Source organism: Passer domesticus, chromosome 14 (assembly GCF_036417665.1).
Source record: "Passer domesticus isolate bPasDom1 chromosome 14, bPasDom1.hap1, whole genome shotgun sequence".
NCBI lineage: Eukaryota > Metazoa > Chordata > Aves > Passeriformes > Passeridae > Passer > Passer domesticus.
Window position 1 is genome coordinate 7,384,108 of NC_087487.1, and position 21,960 is coordinate 7,406,067.

At 39.5% G+C, this 21,960-nt stretch overlaps 2 protein-coding genes and 1 long non-coding RNA gene across 11 annotated transcripts in view; 1 reads left to right on the forward strand and 2 right to left on the reverse strand.

The window, feature by feature from the left end:
* LOC135280872 (uncharacterized) lies at positions 1-4,392 on the reverse strand. Its single transcript, XR_010347677.1, has 3 exons — positions 4,252-4,392; positions 3,502-3,616; positions 1-3,389 (listed from the first exon to the last, which is right to left on the reverse strand). It is a non-coding gene; the product is annotated as an uncharacterized LOC135280872 (long non-coding RNA).
* Positions 3,630-20,686, forward strand: MNS1 (meiosis specific nuclear structural 1). 5 transcript variants are annotated; one of them, XR_010347664.1, is made up of 13 exons: positions 3,630-3,665; positions 4,094-4,183; positions 4,378-4,505; positions 4,992-5,094; positions 5,919-6,148; positions 6,822-7,038; positions 7,117-7,224; positions 7,964-8,221; positions 9,111-9,236; positions 10,687-10,759; positions 11,041-11,198; positions 12,608-12,874; positions 18,740-20,686. XR_010347664.1 is itself a non-coding variant. In XM_064389243.1 (11 exons), the coding sequence occupies exons 1-11, from the start codon at positions 3,663-3,665 to the stop codon at positions 11,166-11,168; spliced, it is 1,464 nt and encodes a 487-aa protein (XP_064245313.1). In that variant the 5' UTR covers positions 3,630-3,662; the 3' UTR covers positions 11,169-11,490. The 5 variants fall into 5 exon arrangements, 2 of the variants coding, with proteins under 2 accessions (XP_064245313.1, XP_064245314.1); XR_010347663.1 differs by having other exon boundaries at positions 12,695-12,874; XM_064389243.1 differs by lacking the exons at positions 12,608-12,874; positions 18,740-20,686 and having other exon boundaries at positions 11,041-11,490.
* Positions 12,223-21,960, reverse strand: part of TEX9 (testis expressed 9) — a 22,334-nt gene continuing 12,596 nt past the window's right edge. For all 5 annotated transcript variants that reach the window (XM_064389254.1, XM_064389252.1, XM_064389256.1 and 2 more), the window contains 5 exons: positions 20,449-20,531; positions 18,125-18,298; positions 14,556-14,690; positions 13,932-14,066; positions 12,223-12,326 (listed from right to left, as the gene is read on the reverse strand). In XM_064389254.1, the coding sequence (XP_064245324.1) occupies positions 12,249-12,326; positions 13,932-14,066; positions 14,556-14,690; positions 18,125-18,298; positions 20,449-20,531 (605 nt within the window). In that variant the 3' untranslated portion in view covers positions 12,223-12,248. The remainder of the gene's footprint in view (positions 12,327-13,931; positions 14,067-14,555; positions 14,691-18,124; positions 18,299-20,448; positions 20,532-21,960) is intronic.

Genomic DNA, 21,960 nt, shown 5'->3' on the forward strand with positions numbered 1-21,960 from the left:
ATTCTCAGCAGAAAGTACTTATATGCTTCCCCTCAGAAAATGGAGTCCTACAACTAAATATTTATTAAACCCACATTTGTCTCATCAGAAACAGATGAGAACAGTTGAATACATTTGAAGCACTGAGTATTTTTGTTCCTTGTAATATTTTAGTTTAGAGTCCACAATGTCATGAGTAAAAGATTGCTTCTGCCTACTGCTGCTATGGGGCATATTTTCCCTACTACTCCAGGATAATTAAAAAAAAAAAATTAGTACTAAGGCTTTGTTGACAGTGATAGCCCCTTAGCTCCTAAATCTGCTGTCCCATCCATCACTAATCTCAAGCAAAGCAAGCATTAGTTTCTCTGTGACTTATCTAGGTCCTTAGTAGATCAATAACACAGCTCAGATGTTTCAGTCTCTTCCCTGTTAATTCACATTTATCTTTTCATCCAAAGAAGGTAAATTACCTCACAGAGAAGCTGTGTTATCCCCAATAGTGGTTTATAATGTTGCAAAGTCAGCATGACCCACATATCTTATGTCAGCTGGAATGCATTTGTCACTGTCTCATGTTATGATCATCTGGTAAAATGCCCTAGAAAAGAGGTAAACCTGCAAAATGGCTTCACCATTTTCATTTAATGACCTTTCCTGCTATGTGTTCCTGTATCACCTTGAACTGAAACTGCTAAAAAAGGCAACTTACTTTTTCCTTTTAATGCTCCATTTCATTGTTTTTACCATTAGCATTTCTCAGCAGTCTTCCCTTTGCTGTCAGGAGTTCATCAGTGGGTGCTGGAACTGAGTTTAAGAACTGACTCATTTATTAAGGTGCTGTGTTAACCCTGAGAAAGTTTAACTCTACATTTGTACAGTTGGCTGCTGATTACCTAAAAGCCTTTCAGGCTCTAGGAAGGTTTAATGCTCTTAGAAAAAGAAATGAGAATCAGGTCACAGACCTATAGCTGTAACCAGGCTGCTGCAAAAAGAAATGCTGTATGCAACAAGAGTTTGAGAGCAGTTATGCAGCTGGGACTCATTCCTTTCCATACTACAGGAAGGTAGATAGTTCATTATCTGTTATTCTAAAAGCTCCATAATGGAAACAAAACTTAAATATAAACACACTGGATTTCCAAGAAGTCTGACCTAGCTGGTTGCTAAAACAGTGCATTTTTATTCTCCTTCTTTAGAAGAGCAGAGCAGCTCTGCCTGGACTGAGCTCTGCTCTGCAAGTGTGAAATTCTTAGGTCTTTAACTGAGAAATTAATCAGTGCCATCCAGGAGCTCTGCTGTTTGACAGGAGGAGAGGGAAGGTCTGTTTTCAGCACGGGGCTCGATTCCTTCCCAAATGAGAAGTGACCTGCTGGGAGGAGGAGCAGCACAGCCAGGTGCTTCCCTCGCAGGTGGAGCAGGAGCACCCCACTGACCTTGAGGAGCAGGACAGGACGTGCCAGGAGGGCCAGGCACGGAAATGCTGGCCAGGGGCAGGTGGGTATGAAGCAACAGGGAGGTGCAGTCAGAGCCAGGGGGCTGGAGGGCAGCTGCGGTTGCAAACTGAAAAAGGAGAGCTTCTGGCTGCATGTAGAGGGAGGGAACAAGAAAATTAAGATGCGCAAGCTTTAGGAGAGCAGCCTGCAGTTCCTGGGGGTGCTCTCAAGAGATGCAACCAGCAGTTGTGTCTAAGTTGAGGGAAACAATTGTTTTCCATCTCTTACATATTCCATTTAATGGAAGAACAAGGCAAGGCATGTTGGGTGTTTCTTTGGAGTTTCTGGGTTATTTTCCCCTCCTTGTTCTCTGTGTGGAGTGACATGTGCTGGAAGGTTACTTACCTTCCTTTGGAAATCTGCAGGCACAGTTTGCTGAGCTATCCCTGTGCTTAATTTATGTTGGGGGAAAATATCAGGCCATTAAAGGTAAGAGATTCCGAGCACAAACTGCTATAAGGTAATGAGGACAAAATAATTCTCTGTTGCATTTTTTTTCTTCTTTGTATTTTAAGCAAACTTCAGCAAATGTGAAATGTATGGGAAAGAAAAAAACAGTAAAGGCTCCAAGGACTGGAAACCTCAAAATATTTTTCCATTGGGAATCTTTCAGGGTATTAGCCCTGTGTTCTGTCTCTTCTGTGAAAGATACACTGCTAACAAATACTTTACATGCAAATACAAGCCACCTCTTAATTTTAAAAACAACTTTGTGAACTGGCCCATTGTTCTCTGGTATACATTTGGCTCAAGGATTTTTACTCCCACTTTTCTGTCCGAGTGCCTTGCTCTCCTGGAGGTTGACTCAAGGTATGCTTGTGCTCTCCTTTTAGAGGGCTGCTGTTCCAAAAGGAGGATGTCATGTGAACAAAGATGACACTTTACATCTTGAGGTTATTTGCTCTTGTTTGCTGAAGTGAAGGGCAGGGGCTTAATTTTGTTCATTTGTTTGGCAAGAAAGAAAATTCTGTTTATTTCCAGTGAGGCACATAGCTGTTTACTGAGGAGAAGGGACAGCAAAAATATCTTTTGCATCTTTCTCCCCCCAGTCCTGCCACCTCCAAGCCTTGAGCACTCAAAGTCATTGCTGTGCCAGAGTAGTTAGAAGATTCCTTCTTTCTAAGTCAAAGCCTTGGAATCACTGGGGGACTGAGGGAGGTTGACATTTATTTGTTTCCTTGCCCAATGTTGAAAAGAGAAGTGTAGTGGTAACACCACTTGCAAAGAAGAATTAGGGAGCATTTATGATCTTTTTCTGTCTCATCTCTCTCTGCTTGTATCTTTTAAAGACATAGTCTCCTGTAGTTTATTCCTCCCTTCCCCAAACATTGTGGGAAAACACTTTTCTCATTAAAAAGACAGAAAATAACCAAAGCTTCAGAAAGAATTTCACCAATTTGGGAAAATTTCTAAAATATTTAAAACAATAAGTGTTCTCATCCCAAGAAGATGTAGACACTTCTATAGCCAGCACTGTGTCAGTAGAAACAACCACACTTGTTACCTAATTCTCAGAGGTGTTACTCTCTTAAACTCTATTAATTTTAATTAATTTTGTAAAATAGGTGACATTAATGAAATTGAAATACTGCATTACATAAGCTTAAATGTCTTTAGTTTTACTCAACTATGTGGAAAATAACATTAAGGTGAGGAAAGTGGGTGGGAAGAGTTTTGGGAATTGGGTGCCACAACGTTATTTCCTTCCTGGAGCAGAGTCGATCCGGGAAACCTGTAAGGAGCAGTTGTGCTCTGTGTAAGGATATCGAGGGCTACGTTTTCCTCAATAAAGCATACACGGTCCCAAGCAGCCTCAGCAGAATCATTGTTTTGGTGATCATGGCTCATGTTCCGGCTGTTGTGTTCTGCCCTGAGCCTCTATCTCCCACACGTGCTGCAGACTCATCGTCATAGCTGTGAAGGAGATAAATTGTTAATTAAACGCTGCCACCTGGGGTTTGTGTTTAGAGGTGAGGCAAGTGCATTCATTTAAAATCACGACTCAATAAATACGATTAAATATCACCTTTCAAGGTGACGTCACGCTCCCATGGCCCCGCCCACTCAGCTACGACGCGTCGCGGTCGGGTCGCCATCTTGGCCAATCAGCGAGGGCGATTCCCCGGAAGTGAAACCGCGTCCTGGAGCCCGGCGGCGACGCGCGTTACCACGGCAACGGCCGGCGGGATGGTAAAGGGGGGGCACTGAGGGGAGTGGGACCGTGAGGGGAGAGAGACTCTGAGGGGAGCGAGACTGGAGGCGGCAGGGGGAGTGGGACCCTGAGGGGAGAGAGACTGGGACGCCACACGGACTGGGACCGTGAGGGGAGCGAGACTGGGACGCCATACGGAGTGGGACCCTGAGGGGAGCGAGACTGGGGCGGCACGGGGAGTGGGACCCTGAGGGGAGCGGGACTCTGAGGGGAGGGAGACTGGGGGCGGCATGGGGACTGGGACCCTGAGGGGAGCGAGATTGTTGTAGGGAGACTGGGTCTGTTGAGGGGAGCGATATTGGGCGCGGATGGAGAGCGGGACCGTGAGGGGAGCGGGCCCGGGGCGGCATGAGGAGCGGGTCCCCGCGGCTGTCCGGCGGCACCGCCTCTCCCTTGTCGCCCGCAGGCGTCCGAGGAGCGGGAGTGGGGCAGGCGGGCGGCCCGGCTGCGGGCCGAGCTGGAGCGGGAGCGGCGGCTGGACGAGGCGCTGCGGGCGGTAAGAGCTGCGGGGGCGGCCGCGCTCGGGGAGCGGGAAGGGGAGGACAAGAGTTCGCCTGGCTTTACCTTTGCCTGTCAAAAGCTGTCCCCATTAACAATCATTTACTGGCTTGGAAAGTCTTGCTTGAGTGCACAGTCTCTTTGCCTTCTCCCAGTGCGAGAGTTGGTACGGAAAATGTTTGCTCTCATTAGGCGGAAGAGAACAGAAAGCAGAGAGCGCTGCAGCTGGAGCGAGAGCAAAAGCTGGCGGCTGAGCTGGCGAGGCAGGACCTGGAGAAAATGAAAGATGAGAAGATCAGGCAACAAGTCAGAGCAAACAGGTAATTCAGAAATTTCCAAGCTGTATCAAACTGGCTGCTCCTGTTATCAGATTTGGGACAGCTGTAGCAGGAGTGCAGACGACTCAGACCTGGAAGGAAAAGTTACTTTGGGATCAGAGTATAATAATAAGTTAATTTTTAGCAAATTGTGTCAATAAAAATCGTTGATCCACAAAATTTTCATTCTGAATATATGTATGTGTACTCTTTGGCATATCTGTGAGCATACATGTGTATGCATGTGTACCTGTGCTTATATAGTTAGAAGTGAAGTATGCAGAACTGTTGATAGCACATGTAGAAATATAGGTAACCCTTGTTTTTAAATTGATTTTTTTTTCTTTTTCTGCCCTTTAACTAGAGCAATATTTTTCATCAGGGTTGCCCCAATGAAAAATACTACGTTTAAATAGTGATGGAAACGTAATTTCTTCCCCTAGATACCTACCCCCTTGTAATAGGATAATTTGTTTTTTTCCCCTCCAGTCTTGAACTTCGAGAGTTAGAAAGAAAGCTGAAATCTGCTTATATGAATAAAGAACGAGCTGCACAGATTGCTGAAAAAAAAGCTATATACAATGAGAAAATGGTAATTAGTGTATCCCAGCACCTGAGTCACATAACTCTTTGTATGGATTGTGTAGAAGATTTTTCCTTAGACTTTTTTAATCTAAAATATTGCTCAAGCATTCAGTGTTATTGAAAATATATTTTGTGTTATGAAGGATTAATTAACTAGTAATAACTAGCTATAAGAAAAAGGTTTACTTTGCCATTGCAATTGAAGGAGTAGTGATTGAATTAGTTGTATGACTGGTTATAGTTGTTATTTTACTGGTTTTGTAGCATTTACCTAAATCAAAACTATGATACCCTTTGTACAGTGTTTACAGTGGTGAATCCTTACCTCATAGTCTGGTTCTTGAAAACAATGTTACTCTTTCCAAGCAGTGATCTGAACAACTTCAGAAAGACTTGCAAATTGTATTTATCTGTACAAAGATGTTGGTGATCAGGCAGAGATTCTGCTGGTGTTAATGCTCTATGCAGGGTGCAGTGCAGGCAGTTGCTGTATAGCAATGTGCTGGTTGTGGGTGTTCTCTGTAGCCCAGCCTCATGCCAGTCATTGTGCTGATGTGAGCGAGTTCCACACCTGAGCTCAAATGCTCAATACTTTGTTCTTTAAGTATTTTTAGTGCTCCTCCAGTTGGTCAGATGTTGAGGGTGCCCTTCAAGGGTTCTACTGACTGGATTAAGCTATTAAGTGTGTTAAGGCTCTATATTTATAGATTGAGGTGGAAGGCTTTCATTTCTGGTGATGCTGCATAATTCCTTTCCATACTGTGTATTTTTTCCTTACAAGCTGTAGTAGTGGGAGTGAAAAGGAATCTTGCATTGCCTTTCCCCCCCTAGAAATGGGAGGATGAAGTAGCCCAGGAGATGAAGGAAGAGTATGACAAGTATCTGAAAGAAGAAATGTCTGCAGAACTGAGGAAACACCAGGAGAAGAAAACATACCATCAAGAACTGGACAAACAGGTTGAGGAACAGGAGAAGAAGAAGCAAGAGGCTTATGAAGAGTTTCTAAGAGAGAAACACATGATTGATGAAATTGTAAAAAAGATCTATGAGGAAGACCAAATGTTAGTTACTTTGAATTTTGATTATTTATTAATTTAAAACAAGGCAACTCATATAATTCTGCACAGAAAGCTAATTTGCATGCACTTATTCCCTATATACTAAGGCCCATTTTAGTTCTCCTTGGTCACAATTTAGTAACAAGAAACTTGCATGAATTTTCCTGTTGAAACCTCAGAATGTCCCAGTCACTCTTGTGTCCTTTTTCCCCAAATATGAAATCCACCTTATTTGCAGGAGGGCTTCCATTGGGCCCATCATGTTGGATACAACAGCATATTTCACATTTCCACCAGTTGCTTTGTTTGCATGTCTTAGGAACAGGGAAGGAGGTTTCTGAGGTCTGAGTATTGTGTGTGGAGGTGGGGAGAGTTCAGGGGTTGTGGTGCTGTTGGGCTTTCTTTTCTTCTTTCTCTTTGAATGTATAAAATGCAGCAGCAGTGTGTACTTTTGTGTACAGTCTGCCTTCCAGAAAGGTGTTAGACATGAGATTCCCTTCTTGGGGCATTTTATTACTAAGTATTTCCAATTTAGCTATCTAGTTTCTAGCTGAATGGTTAAGGACAGTCATTTGAATCTTAGTCTCAGGAATATGTTGGTAATGGTGAGCATCTGGTTAAATAATCTGCAGTATGTTAAATAATTATTTGAGCAGTTTTTTTCCATCTTCTACAGGGAAAAACAACGGAAGTTAGATAAAATAAGAGAAACTCAGACATATATTGAAGAGTTTATAAAAGAACAAGCTATGTGGAGGAAAAGGAAACAGGAAGAGATGGAAGAAGAAAATAGAAAAATTATGGAGTTTGCCAACATGCAACAAAAAAGAGAAGATGGTTGGATGGCTAAAGTTCGAGACACTGAGGAGAAAAAACAGAGAGTTCAAGAAATGGTATCAATAATTGAAATTGTAGAAAAAATTGTTGTATGTTTTTGTCTTTCATTTAGAAACCTTTCCTTCTTGTAATAGGTTGCCAAGACCATGGAAAGAGAAGAACAGAGGCGTAAAGAACAGGAACAAATCCTCCAAGATCTGTATCTGGAAGAACAAGAAGCGATGGAAAGGAAGAAGGAGATGGTAAGTGCTGGCAGGTACATGAAGGATTTTTTTTGATTTTACGTCTGCAGTGTTTGTTGTTTGTGACATTGGGGTTTCCAGTTATGTTCTAGCACAAAGTATTTATTTTCAACTCTATTTTCTAAAAGTTCTCAATCAGACAGGCAGTTTGTAGATTAGCTTAGGTTTTGGAGGGAAGATTTTGTACTTTGAGTTTCCTTTTCTGTTCCTAATGTATTTCATTTCGACCAGGAAGGCAAGTAAAGGTTTTGAATACCCTTGTGGCCCCATTTATACATTTATTTATCTTGTGAAGGAGAATAGCAGTAACTTTCAAGTTTAGATTTAAGCTAAGCAGTTTAATTAACTGCTTCTTTTTCTGCATGTCTATTTCCTATAGGCCTGGACACACTCTGTCTTACCTTGCTGTGACAAACAAAATTAACATGCTGTTGAGATACCAAACACTGCTATTTTTAGAGTGTTGTTCAGGATGACTGTCTTGTTGATTCCCTTCATCACAGTGGGAAAAAAATCCTTTTGGTTTTGGACTTAATTTTGAGAATCTTGTGACATTTGCCAAGCTGATTAATACTGGAGAGCACTGTCAGATATGGAATGTTTGCTCCAGTTAGTTATGCTAGAAGTTAAGAGCTACAGTAAATTTATTCCAAGATAAATGGAATAGATTGACTGCTGCTGCTGAGAATTTTTCAAAGTATTTTCAGTAATTCTGCATTTTACTCAATTTCCTTTCTAGGCAGAAATTGAAAAGAGAATAAGGCAGCGCCTAGACTTAAGGCAAGCATATGAAAAGCAGTTTGCTCTGAAGGCAGCAGAACAAGAAGCTATGAGAGAAGAGGACAGAGCTCTCCGGCAGCGGATCTTGGCCAAGCTGGCCGAGGACGATCGCATTGAGCAGCTGAACGCGCAGAAACGGAGGATGAAACAGCTTGAACACAAAATGGCCATGGAAAAAATTCTGGAGGACCGCCGCAAACAGTGTATTGCAGAAAAAGTAAGAGTTTCACATACACCTTTGGCTTGAGCACTGTGTTTAATATGGGAATACTTGTGCTAGTCTAAGGAACAATGCTGGTGTTGGTAGGGAAAGGTGATAGGAATTGCAGAGAATAGCGGGGGGAATCAGGACTTTGTTTCCGTTTCTAACAAGAAAAAGGTATTTTTTAGAACTAACTTTTTTTGTAGCTCAAGAGGTTGGGGTCAACAACATTCCTGCCCTCCTGTGTAGCTGTGTACTGCAAATACCTCTTCAGGAGGCATGAGATCAGCAACACAACTGCTGGTCAGCTGCACTGATAATGATGCGTGAGGCGAGGAAGGCCTAGCCTTGCTTTGAGGTTAAGTCTCTTTTATTGAGATCTGAGGACAAAAAGGTGTAAGCTGAAAGCAAGACATGGAATCCCATACTGCTGTTTTGAGACCTGTGTATAGGTATAAATCACCTGTGCAATGTGAATTGCAATTTCCAGTCATCAGTGTGAGAATTCATACCTATTGCTCCTTTTCCTGGATTAGAGCAGTAGGGCTGGAACAGAACAACTCATCTGAGAGCCAAAAAGCCACCAGGACTGAACATTGCCTGCCTTCAAAAGGGCTTCTGACACCAAACACTTGGATAGCAGACTCACCCCACGACTTGCCATTCAGTTTTCTCTTTTGTCTGAGATTGTTTTCCAGTTGCCAGACAGATATTATTTAAACAATGCTTTGTGGGGTTTTCCATACACTTTTCTCTCCTTTTCAAGAGCATTTCCTGTGACCAGGAATTAGGAAGTTCAAAATTTACGCCACTAAAATTTTTTCTCTTTATGCTGTTGTGGAGAGTGGTGGAAACAAATGCTTACAGAGCTGAAACAGAACTTAGGAAAACTTGTTTATTGTAGGAGCGTGAACTTGAAGAAAGAGAGTTAGAAAAGAGGAGACAAGAACGTATCCGTGCAATTATTGAAGAGGAGAGACAGAAACTCTTGAAAGAGCATGCATGGAAATTGCTGGGTTATCTTCCTCGAGTAAGTGAATTGTATTTTAAATACTTTTAATGTCTGTCATATAAATTGCTTTTCTCCTGGATAGTTCAAGGTGAGTTGCAGAACTGTGGCAGTTCCCAGAGTCAGTGGATGTCCTTCCTGTGTCAGCTCACCTGTGCTCACCTCTTCCTTTTGCTTTTGAGCTGGCACCCCTTTACAGCACTGCTCTTTCTGCTGGGGGCTTTGGGCTCTCTGCACTGCTGATGCCCTTGTACAGAACTTGCTGAAAGCTTCCACAGCACTTTGCACGTCCAGTGTTTGAAATATGGAACATGAGTTCTACAGCAGGGCTTCTCTTAGCTAGAAAGGGCTCCACCACATCTTAAAACCTGTTTCCACCAAATTTCTCATTTGGGGTTTTGGCAGCAATTTCTTGCAGCTCTCTGGCTTGTCTGCCAAATATTCCATAACTATGGACTCTACACTTTATTTTGTATTGTGCTTCATGATTGGAAAGATCTCCTAATAGTACACAAATGAACTGAGAGCTGCCTTAGGGATGTAAAAATGCATTTACAGAAGAGGGGGAACTATCCAGCTGGTTAAAGAAATTCTGCAATACTGGAAAAACTTAAGTAGAGCAGACTTTAACTTTTGTGCAAATATTAATACGATAATTGGTGCAGGAATTTGTAACACTTGGAGTGAGTTGTTCTCTAATGTAGATTTAATTAAAGGATAACCCACATTGAGAACATTTTGATAAACTTTTCTGGTTTGAATTTTCTGTTGTAGGAAGCCTTGGCAATTTCAGTGTCCAAGGCTCACACGTGTGCCATGTATGATGTTCTGCTTTTCTGTTCTTTGCTTCAGCACTGTGTCTTGATTTGGGTGTTCCTACATCACATTACTTCATGCAAAATGGTTAAGCAGCAAAATGCTACCAAACAGGAAACTTTCCAATATAAATGCAGTTTTTAACTTTTTTCCTCTTTTTTAAATGCTGCTAGGTATGTTCTGCGGGTCATACATTTTTAGCAGTAAAATTAATTAGAATTAGAAATGTAGATTTCTGTGTGAAGCTTCTCTTCTCAAAGACACAGTTTTTTATTAAGTTGTCCAGCATTACTTGGTTTCCCAAGTTATTTCTTTGTATGAGTTAACTCCAACACAGGTAAAGAGGATGTCAGAGCCCCAGACCAGCCAGGGCCTTTTTTTACTGCAGTTGCTTCATTTTACTAAATCTGCCCCTATGCTGTACTCTAATCACTCCTGTGAGCAAGAGAATGCAGCTAAATATTGTCTTTTGTTAGAAAAAAAGGCAGCATCGATTTGTAACTCACCTGTTCAGGTTTTGTGACCGTTTTGAGGCTTGCCTTAAAGTTACTATAGTATTATAGATACCATATTTTCTTCCATAGAAAATTTCAGAGATCCATAGTAATCTCACTGCTCGGTTTTACCTTCTGATGTTTCTTTCCTGTTAATGCAGGGAATACTCAAAGACGAAAACGACATTAACATGCTTGGAGAAGATTTCAGGCTGGCTTACCAGCAGAGAAGAGGTAATGAACTTTCAGAAGAGAGCTGAACCTTCCCCCAGCTCAGCTCCTGCTTTGCCACTAGGTGTCATCAGATTCCCAGTCAAAACTTCCATTTGCTTTTAACAGTGAGGAATTCCTTTTTAATAGCATTAACAGCCTTCATTTTAAAACCAAGTTCTAAACAGATAAGCAGTTAGTTTTATAGAAGTGTGTGCTCCACTTTCATTTTTCACCAATAAACTTTTGGAGTTCTCAATTATTCTCAGTTAGTCATGTAGTAATGTTAGAAATGTTTTCTTCAGCAACGCAGCAGAAACCTCACCTAGCATGTGTATTCCAGTCTGGACTGAAGGATTCTCCTAATGCACTAGTTCTGGGAAGATGTGGCTGGCACTGGCACTACACTACTGCAATCCTCATTCAAATGTAGTGTGTCTCATCTCCACGAGGCAGATCTGAGGTACTTCACTGGTAGGACCTAAACAGATACGTGGTGTCATTCTGAGGTCAGAACTACTCTTTATACCTTTCTTTCAGTGCCTAAACTGACTGTTTTTGTCCCATGTTCTTACTCACTTACTCTGAGGGATGAATTCGTTGAAATAGCTGAGGTGTGGCAGAGGTTCATGGAAGCAACACAGGCTTGTATTGATCCTGTTCATTAATGTACATAAAATAGGCTCAGCTCATCTACTCTGAATCTGTTCTCTAGTTACTGATTACAATGATGAATAATGAAATTTTTATGGGTGAATAAGGAGTCATTGCTCCCGTCTGTATCCCAAAGAAGCAGCTGATGGCCAGGGAAAGGTTTAATACTTTTCACCTTGACTGAAGGAACAGTTTTGTACAATGCAGCTCCATGGGACTGTGGAGTCTGTCTGGGTGATGAGGGGCAAAAGTCTCATGTACGGCTATGCCAGCCAGGGGCGCTCAGATGTAATCACTAAAACAAGTTATGGTCATTTCTATAAAAGTGCTGTTGGTGCTTAAATTAGATGCCAGACCAGCTAGCTTTGAGGGGAGATCTGTTACAGAGAACAGACAAGGCCAATTTTCCAACCACGTGTTTTAAAAAGGACATGACATTTTCTTCTCAAGTGGATCACTGGTTAGTTTATTTCTGTTGCAACGAGGAATTTTCTGAGACTAAATCCTGACTTCCTTGGACTGAATATGACCATAGGTAAGGTACAGTTTTAAATGCTAGAAGAGAGCAAACTGATAACAAAGTTCACTTGTTGGAATACTCCTTGCATAGTCTGTGCTTCTCTGTTCCTTACAGAATGGGTGGGCAGTTTGGTCTGACAATGAAGTAGAAATTTGTGTTTCATAGGACATTACAACACAAGCTATCAGGCTGACAAAAGTTTAACTATTTAAACAGAAGCAAAATCAACAAAATCAATTCAGTGGGATATACAGTTATTAACTATTAACAAGGACTCATATACATCTCAAAATAATGTACCATCTGACTCATCTTTCAAACAGAAGTTATTTAATGGGATCAATAATTTCCCCACTCAAGAGCTTTCATGAATTCCTCTTCGGTAAAAGAAAGCATCTTGGCAGCTTCAATGTGCATCTGAAAAAAAAAAAAAGTGAGCAGAAGGTGAAATAGTATGAATGACCAATACAAAATCCTGGCTAACTGGGATATTTTATGGATTTTAATAAAGCACAAAAATTCCTGAAAATCTGACAACTCTTGTGACTTCTCTTGAAGAACACATGTAAGAAAACTGGTCCACGTTCTTTCAAGCGGATCAATATTCAATTTAACATTAAAGCTATTACAAAGCAAAATTCATCCTACTCCTAATATTGAATGTCTTTGGGGAATTTTTTCCCTCTATCATTCTTCAGGCTCTGTCTGCTCTGTGCATCTGAACCTGCCACACAAACACTACACAAATAGCCTAAATCAGGTTTTTCTAATTCATTCAACAAAAGGCCTGTTTGAAACAGACTTGAAGTCCTTCCACTGATTGTGAATACTGAGCACATGTGAACTTCAGCTGCCCTTCCTCAGTGCCTTCTGCCAGAAGCTGCAAGGGGCAGGGTTAGCTCCAGTCTCTTCAGAAAGAACAACTTACAGCATCCTTCTGTGAGTAACACTTTTTGTATGAAAAGGTAAGTGGCTTTCTCTCCTATCTGCAGTTCTGATACAGCATTTGTAATTGCTTAGAAATGTATTTAATGCAGTTTGTGACATCTGTCTGAGACCATGGGTTTGGTTCCCAGTCAAACAGAAATGCTGCTCTGTGACACCCATTTCAGTGAATTCATGGTCCAGAGGACAACAAGCTACCTCATCTGGAAGAACATATTTTGAGTGAATACTGTGTAGTTTTCATTCTCAAAATAAAATTGCAGAGCTAGAAGGGCCAGCCAAAGGCTAAGCTAGCACTATTGCTGCTAGGTGAATCCCCAGGATCTTCTCTGCATCCTGTTACTGCCAGAAAAATTCTCTTGCACTGGAAATACATAAGCAGCCCCTCTTATTCCACTTACCTGTCCTCCTTTGCCCTGTGCTGGGGAGGTATTCCAGATTCAAAGGTGTAGTTTCATATTGCAATTCCCAGTTCTTATGATCAGGGTGCAAAATACACACACTTAAGTTGCCACTTCATACAGAACTATTCTTCCTCTTGGGGCTCAACAGCTTCAAAAGTGTTTACTAAATGTCTGGTGATCACTGAGTACTCAAAGGGTAAATAAAATGTTCTATTTTCTTATCTCTAAAGCTGGCCCTTCTTAAAGGGGGTTCTGCTCAACAAGCCACCATACATTGCTTGCTTTAGCTGTCTTACAGCTTTGGTTTGAGAGTGCAAGAAGTGCACCAACTCCATCCCAAAACGAGTCCCATGAGATTCTGCAGAGTAATTAATTGGAAGTGTCCCACTCTGTGGTGTTAAGGTCCTGTCCAGCCCATAGCTCTACATGTCTCATGCAGCCTCAGAAGGAGATGCAATGATGGAAATGACTGCACACATCCCAAGTATTTTAAGTGAAAAGTGTGATGGAACTAGTAAGAGGAAAATGATTTGGGAAATATCTCTTAGTGTACATGCTTCTCATTTTAATTTCCTTCCATGTAAACTCACAATTTTCAGGATTACTTTACTGGACAGTAGATACATTTAGCTAGAGGTTGTTAACTGAAATACACCCATAGTCTGCACCTTACCTTTTGTCTCTTCAAAATATCAATTAACTTTAACTGCTTTTTAAAACCTGTAATTAGCTCTCCTTTTTGTTTCTGCAGTTTCTTGTTTTCTGTTTTTAACTCTTCGATCGTTTTGAGTTCTTGGTTAGCTACATCCTACCAAGGGAAGAAAGGGAGAAACATATTTATTGTGAAAATGGTGCTTTAACCAATGAAACCTGGTATTACATAAGAAAATGACAAACAGTAGCCACACATGACACTTCTGAAAATAAATGGGATTAATCAAAATACTCCCACATTAAAGCTTAAAAAAGAAAAGAAAATCTTGGCAGTAAGAGCCATGGTTTGCCTTTGTATGTGTTAGGTGTGCATGTGTACTTCTCCCTCTTTCTAAACATGTCTCATTTTCACACAAATTAGGAAAATCAGAAAGTCTTTAACTTCATTCTGTACATTTCTTCTTCCTGCAGAGGCTGCAGTAGTATCCTCTAAGATAACTTATTGAGGCCTTTTGTGACTTGCTCCAAGTAAATTTTGGGGCTGCCTGTAAGAGATATGAAGCTTCCAGGCCATCAAGGTTTTTGTCTCATTCCAGGCTTTCTGAGTGACTACAGACTGGAAATTGCTTTCCTAAGCTAGTACCTTGTTGCTTTGCTTCAGTTTATTCAGCTCCCCTTTGTGCTTCTCCACCTCTTCCAAGGCCCTGTTTAAACGAACCTCTGTTGCACTCTGCGTGGCTGCAGCCTGCTTCTGGGCACGCTTTAGACTCTCCAATTCCTATTTAAGAAGCAAAGGACAAACCAATAAAAACATTATGAATTATGGTGTTCTAATGAATCCTGTATCAACAACACACAAAAAGGCTCACCCTTGAAAGCTGAAGAGTCTGTGAACTTCTTTGGCCTGTAACAGAATCTGTCTCAAAGACAACTCTACTGTTAAAACAACCCCTTTTCCTTTGAAATCTTGAAAAAGGATCTTATTCATCTTTATTTTTTTTTAGCTTCTCTTGGGGTAAATTGTGAAGCTGATCATATAAGACTGAAAAACCTTGTATGATCAGTCAGAAAAAGAAAAAAAAGTATCACTATGTCCACTCTATGACAGATTCTGGAATGGTGGGTCTTGTTCCCATCTGCTTTTTCCCACCTGCTCCTTTCACCTCTTTGTCCCAGAGATTAGTACATGCAATTACCACCAAGAAGTTAAAGCAGCCTACTGCAGATGGCTCAGGGTAGTAACTATTTCATCTGGCAGAAAATAATTCATCGAGTGTTATGGCACCAATCAAAGCAGTTGTCTCTTGACTCTGCTGACAGTATTTCATAGTGCTGTAAGTGGGGAAATGAGAGAAAGAAACCAACTTGAGGAACAGAATAATGAGACTAAAGATCAGGGAATACAGATACAAAGAAATAAACAGCTCTGGCAGAAAGAGCACATCGTGTGTTTTATGAAAAAGAAATAGACTTTTTCTTTAAAGTATCAAACTTTTAGTAATGGGCACAGGAAGTTTCATCAGGGTAGAGAGGGGGCTTGCTGATAATGAGGCGGCCTTCAGGCTGCCTCATTTCTGAGCAACTGTTCTATTTTCTCAATTCTACACCTGTTCTGTAGTGGTTACTCAAGACTTCCACATCATTTATCCAAGAAATACATACTAATTGACCTCTTTGTCTTGTATCATGATGGAGTAGTGAATGAAGTCTATTACATCTTTTGTGCTATATATTTTATTCTGCATTAATATGAAAAGCTTTGGAATAGTCTTTCAAGCATTTAATGACCAAAAAAAATAGTCTACATGCAATGCAAATGACTTATCACTAATCAGATCATTTAATGAAAGAATTCTAAGAATCCTTTTAGGGATTTTTGACATCTGCTGTCACACATAATACCTTATCAAGGACTTTTGCAAGTCATCTAGTGAGGGTACATTGTTAAATATATTAGACTCCAAGTTTTTAATCTTAAAAATGCCTGAAATAAATGTTTTATTTTGTAACTAGGCAAGGTTTCTGCCATTTCTTCAATACTTTAAGTCAAAGCTGGATTAGTTTTATCATATAATATTTCTCTAAGAGTGGGGAGGATAAAGAACTGTGTTTTAAAATTGCATCCCATTTCAGTTTCTGGATTTTCCCCACTGTTCTGCCGTGGCTGAGGCACTTGAGTATCAGCAGGGGCTGTGATGGCCCACGAGTAACCCTCACCAGCAGCAGTGCAGGCAGCACTGCTATCTTTAGGAAGCTCTGCAACACCTCCCCAAAAAACAGTTTTGAGAGAAGGTGTACTTAACATCAAGCCTTTCTTCAAGGCAAGTGGTAACCTCCTGCACAACAGCTTAAAAATAATAAGAGTACAACTTTGGTGTTTCCCAGACCACTATCTAACATTAAAGCTTTGCTGAGTAAGTGAGAGAGAACACAAAGAAAAGAATATTCTTGTAGACCAGTGGTGAAAAACAGATGAGAAAGGTGATAGCATTTATGAGATCAACTAGAGAGAGAAATTGAAATGCTGGAAAGAAAAAGATGGAAATTTCTGGGAGCATCAGAATTCAGTTACTTCCTTAGGTGGGTGCTGCAGCAGTAATGTTTACAGAGACTGAACACCAGAAGAAGAAAATGTAAAAATAATGAAATAGTTGCCATGTTTCATGTAAATTGTGAAAAACAGGTGAGAGTCGTTGCCTAGGCACATACAAAAAGTACCTGGGGGATTAATGAATTTAAAACACTTGATAATCTAAGGAGTTTGGGGAAGCATGTATCACATCTTAGGTCTACCATCATCTACACTACAACAACAGAAAAAGCAAAAAAAAGCCCCAGAATCAGAAGTTTCATTTGTGCTCTCAGCTATACAGAAAACCTTCTCTAGACTGAGTCATGAGAGTTCAGCAGCACAGTAGCACCATTTCAAGCCTGTGCTCACAGGAAATTGCTTTTAAACACGTCTAGAATTGATCTACGCTACATTAATTAAATAGGGTTGAATAATACTTCATATCAAAAAAATAGAGCAGTTTTTAGACTTCTAAATCCACTGGAGATTTAAGCAGTTACTGCAAAATTATTTTTACACGCATGGTTTTTGCAGTTAGATAATTTATTATAGCAGAGAAAATATGTAAAATAACTTCAGAATTAGCAGAAAATCTTTCATTACATATACTTGCCTTTTTTTGCTGTCTTAGTATTTTAAAGGATTACCACTGTTTTTCATGACCATGACTGATTGGCAACCTTGAGGAATTTTAGAAAACACCATCTATAAGGAAGCAACTGAGGATGGTAAATCCAAAGCAAAGACCAGTAGCATAAACACTAGTGAATATTTTTCCTCACAGAATCACAATCAGTTTAAGGGGATTTAAAACCTCCAAGTATCTGCACAAAAAACCACATATGGACCATGTTAGTTTTAAAATGCCAGAACTATGAAACATTAAGATACAAGCATGCCCCCATAAATCCATACTATGATTTAATGAAGTATGAGCCTTTGATGGGCTGAGCTGTGTTCTGTTTTCCCCAATTTTTTAACTGAAACATTCTCCTGGTTGCATTACTACCCAACACTCTGTGCATTACATGGTTTTGAAGTCAACCTCTCTAGCTCTGAGTAATTAAAGAAAAACACATGCTGCCCTTAAGATTAAGTTCCAAACAAAGCAAGCTGTGTCTGCAGCCATCTGCTGTGGGACAGCAGCCACGCTCACTTGGGCTCAGCCACACTGCTTTTCCATGGGCAACAACAAGCACATCCCTTCCCTTACCTGCACAAGATACCATGATAAGCTGCAGGTGCTTTAAAAAAAATGTTCACTCGGTTAACAGCTTACAATAGAATTTAAAGAAGAAATATTTTAAAAAATATAATTAAAATCCAAAAAATGGAATTTCCTTGTACTTTTCAGGATTAGTTTTTAAATTCGACAGCAGTTGCTGAAAAGGTGGTTTTGTCTCTTGTGTGTCTTTTACATAGGAATTTAATTTCAAAACACAGAAATATATGACTGTAAAAGCAGAAGAAGAAGTTAGCAAAATATATTATTTATTCCTTTAAAAAAACATTAGGCCTTTTAAAAATACTATTTATAAATTAACAGACATTGAAGCACTAATGAGATCTTTGGACATGGCTCTATCACTCCATCAGTGATAGAGCCTTTTTGAGATAAATAAGACTAATATCTGCAATACCTTTTCTAGTGCAGTGACCTCTTGTTGTAACCCTTCAGTTTTTTTGTTTGCTTCTTGTGACAACATTTTGTACTTCTCAATCTGAGACTGCTGCAGGCTGATTGTTCGTTGCAGTCTTGAGTTTTCTTCCTCAGTATCTTTAAGCCGAGTTCCCAAATTCCGATTTTCATCATCCTGTATGGCAGTAATTAGCAAAAAAACCCAACTAAATTATTGCAGGAAGGATAGCAGGAGGATGATACTGTAATAACGTCTTGTAAATAAAAGGCAGTAAGAATATATGTGTGTAGATTTAGAAACTGCAACAAGACTAAGAAAACAAAACACCATTTTACCAAGATAATACTTTAAAAAGCAGTAACACTTCTCATTTAATAGTCGGCTGTCTTTTACTTGAAACTGTCTTGTAGCAGTATGTAAAACATTTCTCACAGCTCAAAGGTTTTGAAAATAATCAAAATGTTATGGAATTATATGAATAACAGTGGTACATAGATATTTTGTGACATAGATACATATATTTTTTGGTGAGAATAGCTAAATGCACATATTAGGAAAAATTATGGGGGAAAGAAGAGAATATAATTAGTGATAAACCACTCCATTATGTTTCAGGAGATTATCTGGTTGTGACTTAAAAGCAGGCTAATGATCCAGGATACATCAAGTATTCAAATTTAAGATTCTCTTAACATGAAGTGAGTCCTGTCTTAGATTCATGACCTACTGGCAATTACATCCCACATTAAGCATTATAATTCAAGGCATTTTTCTTTTACAACCTTTCAAACATTGTAAGTGAATACTAATGTAGATTGTTTCAGAGACACATTATGCCCTGCTTTTATTTAAGCAAAAGGAACCAAGGCATATACAGAAATGGAATTTCTGTGAAAAAAGTCTCTCTCTGCTGTTCTCTCAGCCCCTTGGAATACAAGCTTCCCACCTGGGAAATCTGTATGCTTTATCCTAAGCTTCTCATGACTTCATGTACCTCAGAAACTCCCACCTCTTTAAATTTAAACAGATTTACTGCTTCCTTATAACAATTGGACTGTGAATTGGAACCAAACCCAGAATCTATCTCAAGGCTTTGCCAAAAATGAAATTTTTGCGACCTTCTGAATGTAATAGTTATTTTCACACCAGAGAAACTAGAACCCAAAATGATAAATTTACATACAAAGTGCTAAGGGAGCAGGACTAGAAAAATTACAAGGTTGTCTTCTGTCATCTGCTACAGTAACTGAATTCTGTCGTGATTTTGGCATGGAATGATGAAGTTCAATAGCTACTGACAAAATTATATTTGATTTGAAAATTACTTTAAAATCTAATGTACCAACTTTCTTCTGACCACAGCATAGAAGTATTGAAATGCAGAAGAGCCTGTGTTGATAAAAATACAGATATAAAATATCAAAATCTAATTACTTCTAAAGATTTTCTTCATGTACTTATCTCAAAAAGCCTGTTTACTATCATCCTGCTCCTTAACACTAAATTAAAGGCTTGTAAGAAAATATATAGGTGTTTTGCCATATGTTCTTAATGTCATCATCACTTCTGGGCCTGGGGAATAGGCATTCTGAAGTTAAGAGACCACAAATAAAAATAGTGCAGTTATGTAAAATGGAAAGTTAGTTCAAAAACCTTGCTTGATTACAAATACATGAATAAGAAGTGAATCTCTCTGGCAGACAGATATGAACTACTTAAGTTTTTACAGTTCAAGAGCTGTTTGAGCATCACTTTAAAATATACTGCCAGACAGTGCAGATCATAAAACTCATTTGTACAATCTACCAGTGAAATATCAGTGTAGCTTTACAGTGCCTGAAGTTCAGTCTGATCTGCCCACATATGTAATTCCAAGTACTGTCCTCTGCAACAGGTGTACAGAGAAAGCCTGATTTCTGTTTTGATTATAATATTCCACTTAAAATGGAAGCTCTTTCCACACTTTGATCCACTGACAATACTGAAAGCACCTGACTGTATTTCTCAAGATTTTCTATTTCTCAAGCTGGTCTATTTCTCATTCTACTCTAAACATCCATCTCAGCCTAGCAGCCCACTCTAGGCACCACTCCCCTTCTCTCTGTACTCCACCATCTGCATTTCACCACTGCTGTGTCCTCCTCCTTTTTCTCAGGCTCCCAATACAGAAATTACCACCCCAACTCTAAATTTGTATGGTATTTTTAAAAAATAGAACATTAACTCTTAATACTTGAAACAGAAAAGTTGAGAGAATTCTGGTTTGGGATTATTTGTTAAAGAGGAACCTATTCCATTTCTAGATTAAAAAATTAATCCCTTACCTTTTTCCTGCATTCAAACACTATATTTGCCAGGTCTTCCTGCATCACACGTAATTTTGCCTTAAGAAATCTGATTTGAGCTTCTGTGAGCATAAAAAGTTACATTTAATATACACAAGTACTCATTATTCTATGCAGACAAGAACCAAAACTGATGCAAGAACTCACTTTCATCTTCTTCTATTTAAAACCATATGACATTGTTTATAATTATTGAAGAGACATAGGCAAATAAAAACTCAGATTTCTAAAAAAGTGTTTGCAGGTTTCTCATTCTTAGGCAAAGCTTTGTATAGATTTTTATCCTTTCAATGACTGAACTTGACATCTTTAAATTGTAAAAGACTCATAATTCTCAACACTGAAACTTACTGAAAACTTGCATCATACCATGCTGTACATGGCAGCACTTCTTGAGTTTGAAGGCAACAAAACTATATTGTATGTCTACATTGCAATCCAGCTGGAGCTACAACTTCTGTAGTTACAGCCAAAGTCATTTTAAACTGTGCATAACAAGGAATTTGAAGTAGGCTGCAAACCCCTCCTAACAGGTAAACATCCCTCCCACACAGTACTCTATGCTTTTTAAAAGTACACTGCTAACATTCTTCAACTAACAGTTTAAAATCAAATCCATGTAATCAGATGGGGTTTTTTTCCAAATGAAATACTGTCTTGCTCTTGGACAGCTAAGAAATGGACTGGCATGACAAAACAAGCTGTGTGGGAACAGTCTGTTCTCATACTTCCTATTCCCCAGATCATGCACAAGGAACTTCCTCTGGACTTCCACAAGCATCAAGCATGGAAACAGTCTGAGGATCAAGTTGACTAACACAGGAATAACCATTATTCCCAGTAGTTACAAGAGGAAAATAATATTGTGAAGGATAAGGACCTAGAGCTAAGGGTGGAGAAATGAATGGGTACATGTGTTCATTTGCTGTAACAGGAATTTAATTTCACCCGTCTTCCCTCATCAATTGCAGCTTAAGCTCTAACTCGGCAGAGGCCAATAATAAGTACAGTTTAGGAAAACATCATGAAAAAATAAGATACAGGCTGACTTTTACTCCTCCTTTTATACCCTTGTTAGCTTCTGGCAACATGGAGACCATAATGAAACCTTCAGATTTAATCCCCTTTCAGGTACTTCTATACCATTAAGTTATTTGATTTTCTTCATGAAACATATTGTAGTTTGGCATTTACCATGCCCTGTAGCAATGAGCTGGCTAATTTAATTATGCTTTATGTGAAAGAGAAACACTTTGTGTAGCTTACTTTAAATTCAATTTAATGTGGCATTTACTAGTGTTTGCATTAAAGAAAGACAGCTTTCCCTTTACCATTACTGTTTTTATTAAAGAACTTTCAAATTGCCTTTACTTGTTTTGTTTTCAAACGGAAGATTCAAATTCCAGCTCTTCTGCACTCCTCATTGCACTGTACACTCTGAACATGTGTTTTTGCTAGTTCTACATCCTAGATTTGAGATGGGGTGGACAG